Here is a 17,703-nt window from a genome sequence, read left to right on the forward strand (position 1 = left end):
TTGACAAAACATGATTTAGCAAAACCCTTGTTGGCAATCACAGAGGTCAGACATTTCTTGTAGTTGGCCACCAGGTTTGCACACATCTCCGGAATGATTTTGTCCCAGACTTTGCAGATCCTCTCCAAGTCATTAAGGTTATACGTGTTTGGCAACTCGAACCTTCAGCTCCCTCCACAGATTTTCTATGGGATTAAGGTCTGGAGACTGGCAAGGGCACTCTAGGACCTTAATGTGCTTCTTCTTGAGCCACTCCTGTGTTGCCTTGGCTGTGTGTTTTGGGTCATTGTCATGCTGGAATACCCATCCACGACTTATTTTCAATGCCCTACACCTGACGGTACATGGCCCCATCCATCTTCCTTTGATGTGGTGTAGTTGTCCTGTTCCCTTAGCAGAAAAACACCTCCAAAGCATAATGTTTCCACCGCCATGTTTGACAGTGGGGATGGTGTTCTTGGGGTCATAGGCACCATTCCTCCTCCTCCAAACACTCGATTTTGGTCTCATCTGATCCCAACACTTTCACCCAGTTCTCCTCTGAATCATTCAGATGTTCATTGGCAAACTTCAGACGGGTCTGTACATGTGCTTTCTTGGGCAGGGGGATCTTGCGGGTGCTGAGATCACTGACAAGATTCTCCCATATAGTTCTGGGCTGATTCCTCACCGTTCTCATGATCATTGAAACTCCACGAGGTGAGATCTTGCATGGAGCCCCAGACCGAGGGAGATTGACAGTTATTTTGTGTTTCTTCCATTTGCGAATAATCATATCAACTGTTGTCACCTTCTCACCAAGCTGCTTGGCGATGATCTTGTAGCCCATTCCAGCCTTGTGTAGGTCTACAATCTTGTCCCTGACATCCTTGGACAGCTCTTTGGTCTTGGCCATGGTGGAGAGTTAGGAATCTGATTGATTGACTGTGGACAGGTGTCTTTTATACAGGTAACAAACTGAGATTAGAAGTATTTCCTTTAAGAGAGTGCTCCTAATCTCAGTTTGTGACCTGTATAAAAAAAAACACCTGGGAGCCAGAAATATTGCTGATTGATAGGGGTCAAATATTTATTTCATTCATTAAAATGCAATTTATAACTTTTTTGAAATGCATTTTTCTGGATTTTTTGTTCCTATTCTGTCTCACTGTTAATATAAAACTACCATTTAAATTATAGACTGTTTATTTCTTTGTCAGTAAGCAAATGTACAAAATCAGCAGGGGATAAAATATTTTTTTCTCGCTGTATAGGCTTGTTCACAGTGGGATGATTATTACCAACGTTTAACGCCTTGTGACTAAACTTTTATGGCTGCCTGAACAGCAGGCATAAAAGCATATTTAAAAAAAAAAAAAAAACGCCTCAAGCTCAGTTTTTTTGGTTTGACATGCTGTGTTAAAAACTGGCCAACCAATGAGACTGGCACTTTTGTTCACGTGCCTGGAGATGCTGAAGTTACAGTAAAGCTCGAGCACACATTGGTACCTAACAATGAAGAGGAAGTAAGTAGACGAAGAAGATGTATGCCTTTCTGAATCTAACGAGACCAATCTTATGGGAAATGTCAATATTTTATATCTGTTGTAACACATATCAAGATCAATATCATGGTCAGAATCCGCTATAAAGCATTGCAGAGATATAGCCTTATTTCCATTTTTTGCACAAACTTCATATTTGCAAATTTGGCCGGTTGATGGTGCTAAAGTTTAAGTAAGAGGCTAAAAAATTTGCTGTGGTTAATGATGTGACTGTCCTCTATCCATGTGCCAAATTTCATAACTTTCTTGCAAGTGATTTTATTAGATTCATAAGGTTCATTATAATATGTTAAAGCATTTGAAAAATACAGCATTTTACTACAAAATACAAAATGGTCTACTCTCAAAATGGCTGACATATCAAATTTGGTATAGTTTGATTCGGTATACTATGATTTTTGGTCAAACTGTTCAGAAAATATAAACAAAAAATCAAAAAAGTTTTATATCTTGTGACCTGTAGGTGGTGCTTTGCAAAAACAATTAATGCGCCCTCAGGTCATGCTAGGCATAATGTAACAAGTTTGATCTGAATCTGCTAAAGATATAGCCTCATGTAAACTTTTGCGTAAAATTTTGTCGAATTCATTAACATGCATTATGAAAATTATTTGGAATATCAAAGAGCTTTTGATAACTTTGCCAGCATCGTCTGAAAAGCCAATTTTGGATAAAATCGGACAAACCAGCTGGGGCAAGTTTGAAAAAGTCATAGAAGTTAAAATTTCATTATGCATTTGCATGAGCCAAGGAATCAGAGGAAAAAAGACCTTCTAGACCTCACGGTTCAAAAGATATTAGCAGAAATATGAGTGCAGATTTGGCCTATTGGTGGCGCTAGAGAGGTTGCGTTAGAGATTCCAAATTTGCTCTGGTTAATATTTAGACTGTTCTCTGTCTGTGTGCCAAATTTTAATAAATTTCCCGTAAGCAGTTCTATGCTGCCATAGAGTCCCAGAGCGGAAGAATAAGAGGAAGAAGAAAACCAACGGTGCTTGGCCCCTAAAAATTTTCTCAGAAAAGTGAAGCTCTGGCATAATTTCAGCAGAGATGCAACTTGGTTTGACTGATTGATTAATTGATTGATTGACTGACAGATGTAAATGTAAACACCCTCAATGTGTTTTTGCAACATAAATTTGTTTAAATCATTTGTTTCTGTTTTGTTCTTTTCCTTTTTTTAGTCTTGAAGGGGCCTTAAAATCAAAACTGCTCCTGCAGGAGTGCCATTTTACTTGGTCTCTAAGAGAAGGCAAAGACTTTGCTCTTTGTGATTTACTGAATCGTCTTGAGGAGCAGATTCAGCTGGAATGTAAAGAGGCGAGAGTAACACGAGCTTACAACAGTTTTGGATTCATTCATTATCTATATGGAAACCAGCAGGAAGCACTCGCAAATCTCCAGAAATCAGTGGAGATTGCAAAAGAACGCTACAAAGACAGTGATAAAGTTCTTATTGTGACCTATGGAGACCTTGCCTGGTTGCACTATTATATGAATGAGTTCTCCAAATGTGAAGACTACTTGAAAGAGTTAGAGAGGATTCACAAAAAAAATTCTGAAGGATTCAGTTATACTGTTGAGGTACTCAGAGAAAAGGGTTGGACTTTTCTTAAATTCTCTCACAAATATTCACATGCTGCAAAGGAATGCTTTAGACGGGCCCTTGAAATGCAACTGGATGACGGTGATTTAAATGCAGGCTATGCTACTGCACTGTACAGAACAACGAAAAACATCCTTGACTCTTCAGAATCACCAACAATAAAACAGCTTGAAAAAGCTATTGAGCTTAATCCAGATGATGCTGTTCTTTTGCTGTTGCTGGCTTTGATGCTGCAGCATAACAAAGATGACAGGATAATATCTGAAACTGCACAGAAGAAGGTGACTATGGCACTGAAGATGTCCTCTGAAAACCCACACGTCATAAGATACACAGCAAAATTTTTCCGCCAGTTAGGAAACATGGACATTGCTATTAATCTACTAGAAGATGCCTTGCAAGCTACACCAAACTCTGCCTTTATACACCATCAACTGGCTCTGTGTTACAAAAAGAAAAAAACATTCCTGGAACAGAAACGTAGGACAAATGGCAAAGCAAAGTTCAATGTTAAAGAGTCTGATGAAATACAGCAATACCTGGATCAGTGCATCTATCATCTAAATATGGCGATTTCCCTAAAGCCGTCTTTTGTTATTGCCACGGCAGATTTAGCACTGCATTATGGACAACTAGGTAGCTCCAAAGCTGAGAGGCTTTTTGAAGAAGCATTTAAAATGGCTAATAATGAAAAGCAATATCTGCAGGCAGTTCATTGTATATATGGGCAATACCAGCTCTACCACAAAAGATTTGAACCGCTGGCCTTCCATCATTTCATGCAAGGTCTGAGGCTGGAACCAGAATCAGAGCTAGGCATGGTGTGTGAAAAAAAACTGAAAATCATGATGCAACATCGTATTAAATGGCTGAATAGCCCAGATGACGGCATGGTGTGTGGCATACAAGGATTCATTCATGAAGTGAAGGGTGAAAAATACATGGCTGAAAAGCTTTATGAGAGAGCCTTAAGAAATGGACTTGAATTTGGTAAATACAATCTCAAGTTTTTAAGCAATTTATTTTTAATAGTTTAATTATATATATTTAAAAATGATCAAAAGTACTAGAATGTACTATAGTTACATTTTTTTGTTAAAACTAAGGCATATGACTTAAATAGCCTATCTGGTTCAACATTTTATTTTAAGATGCATTAATGGATTTAGTAAACATTATAAAAATTTTCGCTAAATCCATTTTTTTAAGTCATACGTAATACGGAGCCCCTAAAGGGACATGGTGGTGAAAAAAAATTGGGGTGGGAGAAAAATGTTTCTTTCAAACTTTTACGTTCTCTTGCAAAGATTTTGCGTTTTTTCACAAAGATATTACATTCTATCGCAAAGCCAGTTGAGTTTGGACAAACATTTTCTGTTTACTTTACAGCTTGCAGTGTGTAACGAGGACGCTGAGGCGGCGTTAGAATCCATTTGCGGAAGTTTATTGAACACAACAAATATCAAATACGTGGAAACAGGCAGATGGTCGGTAACGGTAAAGCAGTTCAATCTAGCAACAATCCAGAGGATAATCCAGCAAACGTACGTCATAAACCAGGCAGAGAAGTCAAACCTTGAAAACAGTCCGATCAGGCTAACAATCCAAATGGGGTAATCCGTGAAATCAGAAGTCAGGGAACGAAGCAGAATCATACACAGGCAGGCTTATCAGAATAATATAGAACGCTCGGTAAGGCAGGTAAACTGGCAATACTTCGCGAATAGGAAGCATGCGGGCACAGCTCAAATAGTCCCAAACAGGAAGCGAGTGTAGAAGCAGCAGAGGGAGCGCTCAGTCAGTATTCGGGTGATGGCTCCCTCTGCTGGCTTGGCATTACAGAACCCCTCCCTCTAGGAGCGACTCCCGGAGCTCGGCGAGGACGTCCCCGTGGTCGTGGTGCTGGACGGTCGGGTCTGGCTCGATGGAACTCCTCCGTGAGAGATGGGTCCAGGATCTCGTTGGCGGCCACCCATGACCTCTCCTCAGGTCCATAGCCCTCCCAGTCCACCAGATACTGGAGCTGACCCCCTCTACGCCGAGAGTCCAGTAACTCCTTTACCTGATAGGCGGGCATGCCGCCTACATCTATGGGTGGCGGTGGTTCTGGGGCCATCTGGCCGGGGTCAGCCTCCGGGTGGACCGGTTTTAGCAGGGACACATGGAAAGAGGGAGAGATACGATAATTAGCAGGAAGCTCAAGCTGGTAGGTCACATCATTAATTCTCTTAAGAATTTTAAAGGGGCCTACATACCTTGGGCTGAGCTTCCTGCTGGGCAGCCGCAGCTTGATGTCCCTAGTAGAGAGCCAGACCCGTTGTCCCGGTTGGTAGGGAGGGTGCGGACGTCGGCGTCTGTTGGCCTGGATCTCCTGATTCCTAACAGCCCGTTGAAGACGCACATGGGCACTGTCCCACACCCTCTCACTACGCTTAATCCAATCGTCTACAGCTGGAACCGAAGAAGGCTCCCCTGACCACGGGAACAAGGGAGGCTGATACCCCAGGACGCACTGAAAGGGGGTGAGGCCTGTAGATGCATGAGTGAGTGAGTTTTGGGCGTATTCGGCCCAGGGGAGAAACTCTGACCACCTGTGTTGCTCTCTGCTGCAGTAGGTTCGCAGGTAGCGTCCGATCTCTTGGTTGAGTCTCTCCACCTGGCCGTTGCTCTGAGGATGATATCCTGACGTGAGACTGACGTTGATATCTAACTGTTTGCAGAATGCTTTCCAGACTTGGGAGGTAAATTGTGTTCCACGATCGCTGACGATATCCTCAGGTAGCCCATAGATGCGGAACACTTGGTTGAAGAGAGCTAGAGCTGTTTCCATGGCTGTAGGTAATCCTTTTAGTGGGATTAGACGGCATGATTTCGAGAATCTGTCTATGATGACCAGAATAGCAGTAAACCCCTCAGATGGTGGCAGATCAGTGACGAAGTCAATGGAGAGGTGAGACCAGGGTCGTTGAGGAATGGGTAATGGTTGAAGTAGGCCTGAGGGTAGTTCCTTGGGGGTCTTGGATGTGGCACAGATCTGACAGGATTTAACGAAGATGGTTGTGTCCCTTGTCATTGAAGGCCACCAAAACGAATTTCTTAATAATTGAAGGGTGCGAGATATACCTGGATGACCTGAACTGATGGAAGTGTGAACCCATTGGAGTACTTGATGGCGCATAACTTGGGGTACATATTGTTTGTTGGGAGGACATTGTGGTGGTGGTGGGTCTTGTTCTTGCCTGCGTTGAATTTCCTCCATGATGTCCCATGAGACAGGTGCTAGAATGATAGTGGGTGGTAGAATTGTTTCTGGTGTGGTATCCTCTAGTGGGGGGTCATGCTTACGGGAGAGAGCGTCTGCCTTACTGTTCTTACTGCCTGGTCGATAGGTGACAGAAAAGTCAAAGCGGGTGAAGAAGAGAGCCCAACGAGCTTGACGAGGGTTAAGTCTTTTAGCTCCCTTTATATATTCAAGATTTTTGTGATCAGTGATAACTTGGAAAGGATAGCGGGCACCCTCAAGCCAATGTCTCCATTCCTCAATGGCGGCTTTCATAGACAGTAGTTCCTTATTACCAACATCGTAGTTTCTTTCTGCACTCGTGAGTTTTCTAGAGTAAAAGGCACATGGGTGAAGCTTGCCTGGTTGGCCGTGACGTTGAGAGAGAACAGCTCCTATTCCGCAGTCTGATGCATCTACTTCCAAAACAAATGGTAGATCAGGATCGGGGTGTTTCAGGATAGGAGCAGAGGTGAAACTTGACTTGAGGGTGGTGAAGGCTTGATCCGCCTCTTCATTCCAGCTGAGCTTCTTGGGTTTGTTCTTGAGGAGTGATGTGAGTGGAGATGCTATTGTGCTGTAATTCCTGATGAAACGGCGGTAGAAGTTAGCAAAGCCCAGAAATCGCTGAAGTTCCTTGATGGTAACAGGTGTAGGCCAATCAGTGACTGCTTGAACTTTGGCTTGATCCATTTTAACTCCCTGATGACTGACCTGATAACCAAGAAAGGAGGTTTGACTGGCATGAAACTCACATTTTTCCGCTTTGACGTAGAGTTGATGTTCTAGTAGACGGGACAGTACAGCACGTACATGAGTGATATGTTCAGTCTCTGACTTGGAATAAATCAAAATGTCGTCAATGTAGGCAATCACAAATTTATTAGTGAAGTCCTTGAAGATCTCATTTATGAAAGATTGAAAGACAGCTGGGGCGTTGGCTAGGCCATAGGGCATTACCAAGTACTCGAAGTGCCCCCTGGTGGTGAGAAATGCGGTCTTCCATTCATCACCCTCCTTAATCCTGATGAGATTATAAGCGCTTCGTAAGTCTAATTTAGTGTAAATAGTGGCTTCTCGCAGTTGTTCTAGAGCTGGAGGTACCAAGGGCAAGGGGTAGCGGAATTTTACTGTGACGTTGTTGAGTCCACGGTAGTCGATGCAGGGTCTTAAACCACCATCCTTCTTGCCTACGAAGAAGAAGCCGGCGGCTGCAGGCGATGTGGACTGGCGAATAAATCCTGAGTCAAGAGCCTCTTCAATGTAGTCCTCCATAGCCTGTTCCTCAATTCGTGACAATGGGTACACTCTACTTTTGGGAGGCATGGCGTTAGGAAGGAGATCAATGGCGCAATCCCATGGACGATGTGGAGGAAGTTGTGTGGCCTTAGTCTTGCTGAAGACTTCTGAAAGATCTTGATAATGAATGGGGATAGTTACCTTTGCCTGGGTTTCGGGACTCTCGATGCTTGTAGTGAGACATGGTTGTGGTTGAATTGAAAGGCAGTTCTTTGAGCAGAATGGCGACCAATGGGTTAATTCCCCTTGAAACCATGAAATGGAGGGATCGTGGATGGAGAGCCATGGAAATCCTAAGATGATTTCATATTTGGGTGAATCAACGACGTACAGAGTAATGTTTTCTTGGTGGAACAGTCCAGTTTGGAGTTTTAGGGTTTTAGTTTGACGTTGGATACCTTGACTGATGAGGGTGTCGTCGATGGCCTTGATCGGGATGGGAGGAATGCATGGTTGTGTAGGAATCTGGTATTTCAGGATGATATCGGAACTGATGATATTCAGGGCTGCTCCAGAGTCGATCATCGCTGTGAGATCAAAAGACAGAGTATCAGTTCTTATGGTGACAGGTAATGTAAGTGATTTATTCTTCAGGACAGAGAAATTGTGAATAATTACCCCTGTGGTTGCCTTGGTCTTGAGTGGGCAACCAATACTACGATGGCCTGGTTCACCGCAGTAGAAGCAGAGATGGTTTTGTCGACGTCTGATTCGTTCTTCTTCAGATAGGCGAGAGATATTAAGCTGCATGGGTTCAACAGATGACTTTTCAGCAGCGGTACAGGTAGCTGGAGATTTATCATAAACCCTCCTATTTACACGTTGCTTAGGAGTCTGCCTCATGAGATTATCAATCTTGATAGCCATATTAACAAGCTCAGAAAATGATAAATCCTCCCGACGACAGGCGAGTTCAGTCTGCAGATCAATATTCAGGCTGTTGTAAAAGATGGCCTTGAGAGAAGTATCATTCCACCCACTTTGAGCTGCCAGCGTGCGAAATTCAATGGAATACTCAGCTGCGGTGCGGTTGCCTTGTTTAACATGAATAATTTGATCTGAAATATCCCTGCCCCCTGCGGGATATTCAAAAACTTCATGGAGTTGACGTAAAAAATACTCAATGGATCCTTTAATCTGCGGATCGCTATCCCACACCGCTGAAGCCCAGTCGAGGGCTTTGCCAGTGAGCAACGTCATGAGAAAAGCACATCTCTTCTCCTCAGATTCAAAGCGATCTTGTTGGTAATCAAAATATAGCTTTACTTGCCGAATAAACCCCTTGCATTGTTCAGCAGAGCCATCAAACTTATTAGGAAGAGCAAAGCTTACCGATGATGATGTGGGAGGAGGAAGAGATCGCACATAGTTAGTCAGATGTTCGTTGACGGATTGTAGCTTCACAAGTTGTTCTTGATAATTCTTTAGAACCTCGCTTTGGTAAGCGAACGCGGCTTGCAAGCTAGAAACTTCCGCTGGATTCAGGGTAGGCGAAGTATTATGTAACGAGGACGCTGAGGCGGCGTTAGAATCCATTTGCGGAAGTTTATTGAACACAACAAATATCAAATACGTGGAAACAGGCAGATGGTCGGTAACGGTAAAGCAGTTCAATCTAGCAACAATCCAGAGGATAATCCAGCAAACGTACGTCATAAACCAGGCAGAGAAGTCAAACCTTGAAAACAGTCCGATCAGGCTAACAATCCAAATGGGGTAATCCGTGAAATCAGAAGTCAGGGAACGAAGCAGAATCATACACAGGCAGGCTTATCAGAATAATATAGAACGCTCGGTAAGGCAGGTAAACTGGCAATACTTCGCGAATAGGAAGCATGCGGGCACAGCTCAAATAGTCCCAAACAGGAAGCGAGTGTAGAAGCAGCAGAGGGAGCGCTCAGTCAGTATTCGGGTGATGGCTCCCTCTGCTGGCTTGGCATTACACAGTGATTCATGCAGCTCTGAACATTCACAATGTAGCATTTCATAGAGTTTTATTTTGAACTTGGACTCAAGTATAAAGAAATACAGTCAGTGCTTATAGTTCAAGGGATGGTTTTGGGACATTCCAAAACGCTTAATGTACTAAAACAGTGACGCTGGGGCCCAATTCAGTTAATACTTTTAATACTTATAACAATTTTAATATTAATAACCTTATTAATTACATTACTGTTAATAAAGCACATAGCCATGAATGCAACGTGCTAATGCATGTTAAGCTTTTTCTCCAATGTAGAAAACCATTATAGAAAACGCTTAAGGTTGGCTATTGGACGAAGACGATAATATAAAAAGATCTGGTAAACGTTAAGTGTGATTTTTTTATGGGGAAAGAAAATGCTTATCATGCAATTCAGCTCACATTCTGGGCCCTTCCTAGAACAGTTGATGCCAATATAGAACTTTAACGTGCTATTTAGCGGGTTACATTCATATTCTGGGCTATTCTGCTTGTCTGTATACTTTATTAATAAGGTGTGTGCTGAATTTGGTCCTCCAGTGTTTTACATTAAGCATTTTAAAATGTCCCAAAACTGTGCCTTGATTTAAGCACTGACAATATTTCTTTATCCTTGTGTTCAAGTTCAAAATAAAACTTAATGAAGTGCAACATTGTGAATGTACAGAGCTGCATGAACAGGAAGTGTTTGTCCAAACTCAAGTGATTTTGCTAGAGAGAACACAAAAGTTTTGCGAGAGAACGCAAAGTTTCTTGAGGAAACGCCAAAAATTTGAAAAATATATTTTTTTCCACTCACCCCGATTTTTTTCCACCACCATGTCCTTTTAGGGGATCCGTATTACGATGCCATTATTTCTTTGTCACTTCCAGGAAAACATGCACCAGTAAATGTAATTTAGGCATTGACATTAACACTGTCAAGTTTTATTACATCATCTGTAGTTATTTTTCAGTAGTTCTCCTAAACCTGGATCAACAATTTTGAATTAAAAGATATTTCATCTGTAATGGTTTCTGCCTCAATCAGCTGTTTTTTGATTGATTTTGTATTTCTTACATAGGTGAAATGTTCGCAGAGATGAGGATTTGGCTCCTGAGTTTCAGCGAAACAGAAAAATCTGTTCTAAACCTGATTTTTGATGGAGGAAGCTACGAAGTTGACAGTGGTAGGATTAAGACTTTCAAAGGTGCAATGAACAAGGAGGCTGTGCACTTGGTTGATATTAACATCTGCAATGCCAAGAGCATGCTTAGATGGGAAAAACTGACTCCTGGACCTCATGTCATTCTACTTGCATTTACTCTACATGATGGTGAATTCACAGACCAGACCAAAGAGATTCTTGAAGATTTGGAGTTTCTTGGAGAGAAATTCTGGAATCATGTCGTTGTAGTGTTTACAGAGGGGGACTGTGGTATAAATGAGTATGCTGGAGCTCAGAGAACCGTGTTGGAGTGGCTTCTTGAAAAATGTCAAGACAAATACTGCATCTGTGGCTCCAAACCAGAAACCACTGAGAGGAGAGAGCTTTTAGAGAGGATAGAGATGTTGATCAGTAGAAATAATGCAATGCATCTGGTATTACCAGACATTTCAGATGGAGATTCTCAATCCCCCTCAGACATTTTAAGGGTAAGTCAAAATGATCTCTGGAAATCCAAATCTGTTTTTTGTTCTTGTTCTGTTCTTTGACTATTCGTTTAAGCACTTTTTATTTTTCACAGAGGCTAGATCTGAAAGATTATATGTTCACTCCCGAGGTCATCCATCAAGAGGGGCAAAGGAAATACCGGTACTGTGCAAACAAACAGATGAAGTAAGCTAATTAAGTGTATCAATTTGCATTCATATTGGATATTTCTTTTAAATCAAATAGGTTACAATGCAGCCATGCAGGCTGGTTCTGTTGTGAGTTTACACGGATTGGTTTTAACATGAAGGGGGAAGGAGAGGTGCTGTACAGCACTGATCTTCAGGACAGCGACTGTCCAGTCCCTGCCAACCATTACCAAGCAGGACCCGTGTATGATATCGAATGTGTTCAGGGTGAGCTGTCGCAACTCAGACTACCTCACTGTGAGACCTCCATTGGTGAGTTGCCAATCTTATGAATAATATGAAAGATACAAAAGTGCAATAAAGCACTATATATTTTATATTTACTAAATGTAGAGGACAGCAAAAAAAGGTGATTTTTTTTTCTTTAGAGGATGCCAGCCACTTCATGTCAGTTACACATTACTTGAATCAGATGGTCGATATTCTGAAACCTCAGAATATCACAAGCACACATATTACAGTCAGCATCACAGGAACATCAAAGTTTTTTATTTCCAAAAAGGAAAACTGGTTTGCAGGTCATTGGTCTAAAACTAATGGCCAGGTGATGCTGTTCTACCTACAGCCAGCACACAGGCTGCATGTGTTTCTACAACCACGCAGTGTGGATCCCAGAGAAGTACATTTAAAATGTTTTTCCCCCTCCATTTTACCTCATTCATTATAATTTTATAATCAACCATACTATTTCTTTGTTCTTTCAGGTGGAAAAATGTAATAAAGATTACACATTAATCCAAACAACAGCTTGTGAATGCATGCTCAAATATGAATGCGTGTACAGCATGTCCTGTGATCCTGTTGAGAAACATGGACTTTCAGAGATGCCAGAGATACAACCAGTGGTCAGTATATGGATTACAATAATACATTTTCTCAAAGCATGAGGGTGTTTTTCTTCTATTTTAAGTGTTGTGTTCATAATTTTGATTTGAAATAATTGATATGTGTGTTTGTGTGTGTTTATATTACAATCACTGCATTGATAATCATGGTTCAGACTGAGTATTAAAACATCTGCACTTTCTAATGAATACAGGAACACCTAGTATAGAAAACTCAGTCCTGCAAACCTGCAAATATCTCTGACGAACCAAATATTATCATGATTAGAAGACCTTGTATAATCTCAGATGTACAAAGAATTATAATTTTGCCTGTCATGTAGTATTCGAGATGGGAAAAAACAGGGTTTGATGGATGCTGGGGAAATGTTTTTTAAATTTATGCATATTGTATGTTTTCCAGCCAAATTCAATTTATATTGGTTTTTGAAACAAATTATTTTGTCATTCTGACTGATGTTATTTCCTAGACTTGATTACCTGCTCCTTTTAAACCTAATGTCATCCCCAGAAAAAATGAGCACAAACAAATAGTTTTCCCAACATTTAATGATTCAGATATGTTTCAGTGGTGCCTTTTGATCAAACTTTTTATTAATCTCTTTAGGACACAAAACTTCATTGCACAAAGCAGTGGAAACATTACTATCCAACATTTGAAATAAAGCTGCCAGATGGTGTGATGAATGTGGGTTTAAACCTCAAAAAGGAAACCCCCAAAGAAGGAGAGGTTGAAGTTGTATGGAGCCGTAAGATAACACTGACAGGTAAAATACTTACTTAATTATCATCAAACAGATAATATAGATGCAGATAATACCAAAGTTTTTATCTTACAGACGGACTATACAGCAGAAAACAGCAGACCAAGTCTATGAACAGATAAGCGGTGTAAACACATGACCTTAACCTAATCTTAGCCTAGCCATTTTATTTACTTTTGAATAAACTAGAGGTGTTTTAGAGGTGTACTGGAACAAGTTAATAGCTTCTATTTTCTCTTAGAAACATTTGAATCTACTGCATACATTAAATGTGTTGATACATTATACAGGTGTGTCCTTTCCAAAGCTGAACTTATCCAAACAGCAAGAAAAGTGGATGTCCTTTCAGATCACCTTGGTCACATTATTGCAAACATCTCAGGAAAAATGAGGAGTATCTTTGAGATTGACGTTAGAATTTTTTTTTTACTTGCTTTACAAGGCTGTACAAGCTCTTATGAAAGAAAACAGACAACAACTAAGGTCATTAATGCATTTGAGAAAAACAACAGAGAAAAAAGTTATGTTATTTTCAAATTTCTTGTTATAATACTCTGTCAAGGCATGTGCTATTGACCACTGTATCTATTTTTTGAGCTGTACTGCTACTACTTTATAGTGAAATGTGTAAATGTTTAAGATTGTGATTCAATTGGTTTGTCCAATTTATGATCACCTGTGAGGTAAATAATACATTTTGACATTTTCATGGTAATACCTTTTATTTTCTATTTCGCTTTAATATAAAGAGGTGCTGTAGTTTTTAGTAATAATGTGTAAACTGTTGATTTTTTTTTTCTTTATAGCAGTCTGGTTATTAAAAAAGAATATTCATGACTATTAAAACAACTGATGTTGTAAATAGTATTGCTGATGCTTATTATGCAATGGTTAATTCATAAATGCAAATGTTTGATGACTGTCCCATCATACTTAAACTACTTTAAAAAAAAAGATTATTTACCCCTTTAACCTTTTTTTATTGTTAATATACTTGTATGCCTATGTGCCTGTTATGAGTTTTGTTCTCTTCTTTGTACTATTTTTACAAGGTTTGAATGTGAATAACAGTAATTCAATTTCAATAATAACAACTCAAAACATTTTTTAAAAATGCAGTAAAAGCAGTAAAATGCAATTACTTTAAACATTTGTGTGTCTGCTGTTTACCTTCATAGACATATCCGACTGTTTTGATAACTCCTGTGTGTTTTTAACATAAACTTGTGTGTATTTGACAGTTTTAGCGCAATAAGACATGAAAGAGAACTTAGTTTAGTAATAACATGCCATGTCACAGCTGCTTTCTCTTATTCTCTTTTATAAGAACTAAGACATAAAATTCCATCTGAAAGTTATGGCTTATGGTGTTTTTTAATATTTGATTTCATATCTAGTAAGAAATTTGTATTATAGTTATTAAATATATGCTTAGTTGCCAAAGCTGTCTGTTCAGTTACAGTAATTAACTGGCAACACTGTTGCCAGTATTTTACTGTAAAAAAAGAGGCCTGGTAAGGTCTAACAGTATTTAGCTTTTAGTAGTAAAGCCGCAGTATTTATAAAATGTATAAAAATGTATAAATGTAAATGTAAGAAATCAGATATGTATCTGATTAAAATCCACATTAGGAAATGGCCCAGATTGTATGCGAGAAAAAAAATAAAGTATTTGTCCGCTGCACACAGCTCACACACTATGATAAAAACATTGACACATCCTCCTCCGTCTTTCGGGCTTCAGTCTTCATTCAGTTTGACACAAAAACAAAATGTTTCTCATCAGACCTAAGTAAAATAAACTTGCTCACATCCCTAAAGTGAACTTTGGATCAGCCCTCCTCTCTCCACACAACATGCTCTTCAGTAAAGGTGAGCTTAGCCTTTTGATTTCTTCTGCTGATGAGATGCTTGGTCACTGCAGAGTATCAGTCCGACTTCTCTTAAACAAGCCTAGACAAATACTTACCCTGTTCAGCACTGAACTGGTAGGCAATTCTAGCTGCAGTGTTGAAGCATTTCCCCATTGCGAATCTCTGGATTTGTACTGTCTTCTCGTGCATTTGTCTTACGTGGACAACCAGCCTTTTGGGGGACTTGAATGATAGTGTCATTGTAAACCTGTGAGTAATCACAGATTTGGAATAACCACCTTCTCTTGCAATGGCTGAAAGGGTCATCCCTTTGGCCTTCATCTGGACAACCTCCTGACAGAGGGTTTCAGTCATCCAAGAGTAGCCCGCCATCTTGTAATCTCAGTGAAAATTAGAGGAATGCTGCCAGTTAAATAGGGTTTGTCATGTAATTTAGAAAATTAGCACCAGGTGGCAGATTAACACCAATAACTTGAAAATGTCTGTAAGCGTTCTCTAATTTTGATCAGAGTTCTTTTTCAAATATTTAATTTAAGTTTGTTACTTTGCTTCAGAATTCAATTAATTTAGCAAATATGCTTAAAAAATGCCTTTCTACTCCTTTTAGGAAATTTCAAATAGGACTAAGTGTGACCTTAAAATTTAAGAAACTGTAGGTTGTTCTCCAAATTTGATCCTCACTGTACATAGTAATATATAGTGCATTTATCATATTTAAAATGTCCTCTCCAATAAAGTTTAGACTACTCAGTCATACATACTAGTAAATAAGGCTCATAAATGCATAGAAAACATCACAAGTCTGATATGAAGTTTGAGAAATGTCTTTACTAATATTCTGTAGCTTTTAATGTCTGTGTGTGCTATTCTGTAGTGGTTTCATTACTACATCACTCATTACAAGCGTAGAAACTATCACAAATTAAGAATACTATCAAACATTTTTAACACTCTTTTAAAACATTAAAATGAATATTTGTGAGTTTCCTGTTTCCTTAGAATTTGTGTGTGCTCCCTGATCACAGAAGCTGTTTTAACCAATTTCAGCATATAAGCGAAGTTAAACTTAGAGTATAAATGTTATTTCCTCAACATTTTATACATTTTGTTTTGTTGTTTTACACAACGACATACAGCCATTGTTTTGCCAGAGCTAAATAATTTATCACAGAACAACTGTTAAATATTTGTTAAATATTTTATATATATAAAACCTATGGGAGTGATTGTGTTTTCCAATGTCTTATACAACTGGTATGGACAAGCGGGCCCCATATGTATTTCCCATTCGGAACCCATATAAACATTAACTATGTGGGTACTACCTTGGCCCCATGTAGGCAGCCTGTATGGGATTGATTGAGTTTGCCCATGCTTAACCCATATTGTTTATCAAAGCGGGCCCCATATGTGTTTCCCCATTCTAAACCCATATAGACCGTAACTATGTGGGTACTACCTTGGCCCCATGTAGGCAGTCTGTATGGGACTGACTGAGTTTGCCCATGCTTAACCCATATTGTTTATCAAAGCGGGCCCCATATGTGTTTCTCCATTCTAAACCCATATAGACAGTAACTATGTGGGTACTACTTTGGCCCCATGTAGGCAGTCTGTATGGGACTGACTGAGTTTGCCCATGCTTAACCCATATTGTTTATCAAAGCGGGCCCCATATGTGTTTCTCCATTCTAAACCCATATAGACAGTAACTATGTGGGTACTACCTTGGCCCCATGTAGACAGTCTGTATGGGACTGACTGAGTTTGCCCATGCTTAACCCATATTGTTTATCAAAGCGGGCCCCATATGTGTTTCCCCATTCTAAACCCATATAGACAGTAACTATGTGGGTACTACCTTGGCCCCATGTAGGCAGCCTGTATGGGACTGACTGAGTTTGCCCATGCCTAACCCATATTGTTTATCAAAGCGGGCCCCATATGTGTTTCTCCATTCTAAACCCATATAGACAGTAACTATGTGGGTACTACCTTGGCCCCATGTAGGCAGTCTGTATGGGACTGACTGAGTTTGCCCATGCTTAACCCATATTGTTTATCAAAGCGGGTCCCATATGTGTTTCTCCATTCTAAACCCATATAGACAGTAACTATGTGGGTACTACTTTGGCCCCATGTAGGCAGCCTGTATGGGACTGACTGAGTTTGCCCATGCCTAACCCATATTGTTTATCAAAGCGGGCCCCATATGTGTTTCTCCATTCTAAACCCATATAGACAGTAACTATGTGTGTACTACCTTGGCCCCATGTAGGCAGTTTGTATGGGACTGACTGAGTTTGCCCATGCCTAACCCATATTGTTTATCAAAGCGGGCCCCATATGTGTTTCTCCATTCTAAACCCATATAGACAGTAACTATGTGGGTACTACCTTGGCCCCATGTAGGCAGCCTGTATGGGACTGACTGAGTTTGCCCATGCCTAACCCATATTGTTTATCAAAGCGGGCCCCATATGTGTTTCCCCATTCTAAACCCATATAGACGGTAACTATGTGGGTACTACCTTGGCCCCATGTAGGCAGTTTGTATGGGACTGACTGAGTTTGCCCATGCCTAACCCATATTGTTAATCAAAGCGGGCCCCATATGTGTTTCCCCATTCTAAACCCATATAGACCGTAACTATGTGGGTACTACCTTGGCCCCATGTAGGCAGT

The 17,703-nt window shown here is 40.3% G+C and overlaps 1 protein-coding gene across 1 annotated transcript; it reads left to right on the plus strand.

Annotated features, from left to right (window-relative positions):
- Positions 1–1,494: 1,494 nt before the first annotated feature.
- LOC141334776 (interferon-induced protein with tetratricopeptide repeats 5-like) lies at positions 1,495–14,385 on the plus strand. The gene is made up of 8 exons (XM_073840001.1): positions 1,495–1,505; positions 2,729–4,140; positions 10,757–11,328; positions 11,421–11,488; positions 11,573–11,787; positions 11,904–12,380; positions 12,988–13,147; positions 13,220–14,385. The coding sequence occupies exons 1-6, from the start codon at positions 1,495–1,497 to the stop codon at positions 12,200–12,202; spliced, it is 2,577 nt and encodes an 858-aa protein (XP_073696102.1). The 3' UTR covers positions 12,203–12,380; positions 12,988–13,147; positions 13,220–14,385.
- Positions 14,386–17,703: the final 3,318 nt, after the last annotated feature.

The sequence above is a fragment of the Garra rufa genome, chromosome 5, assembly GCF_049309525.1.
Source record: "Garra rufa chromosome 5, GarRuf1.0, whole genome shotgun sequence".
Classification (NCBI taxonomy): domain Eukaryota; kingdom Metazoa; phylum Chordata; class Actinopteri; order Cypriniformes; family Cyprinidae; genus Garra; species Garra rufa.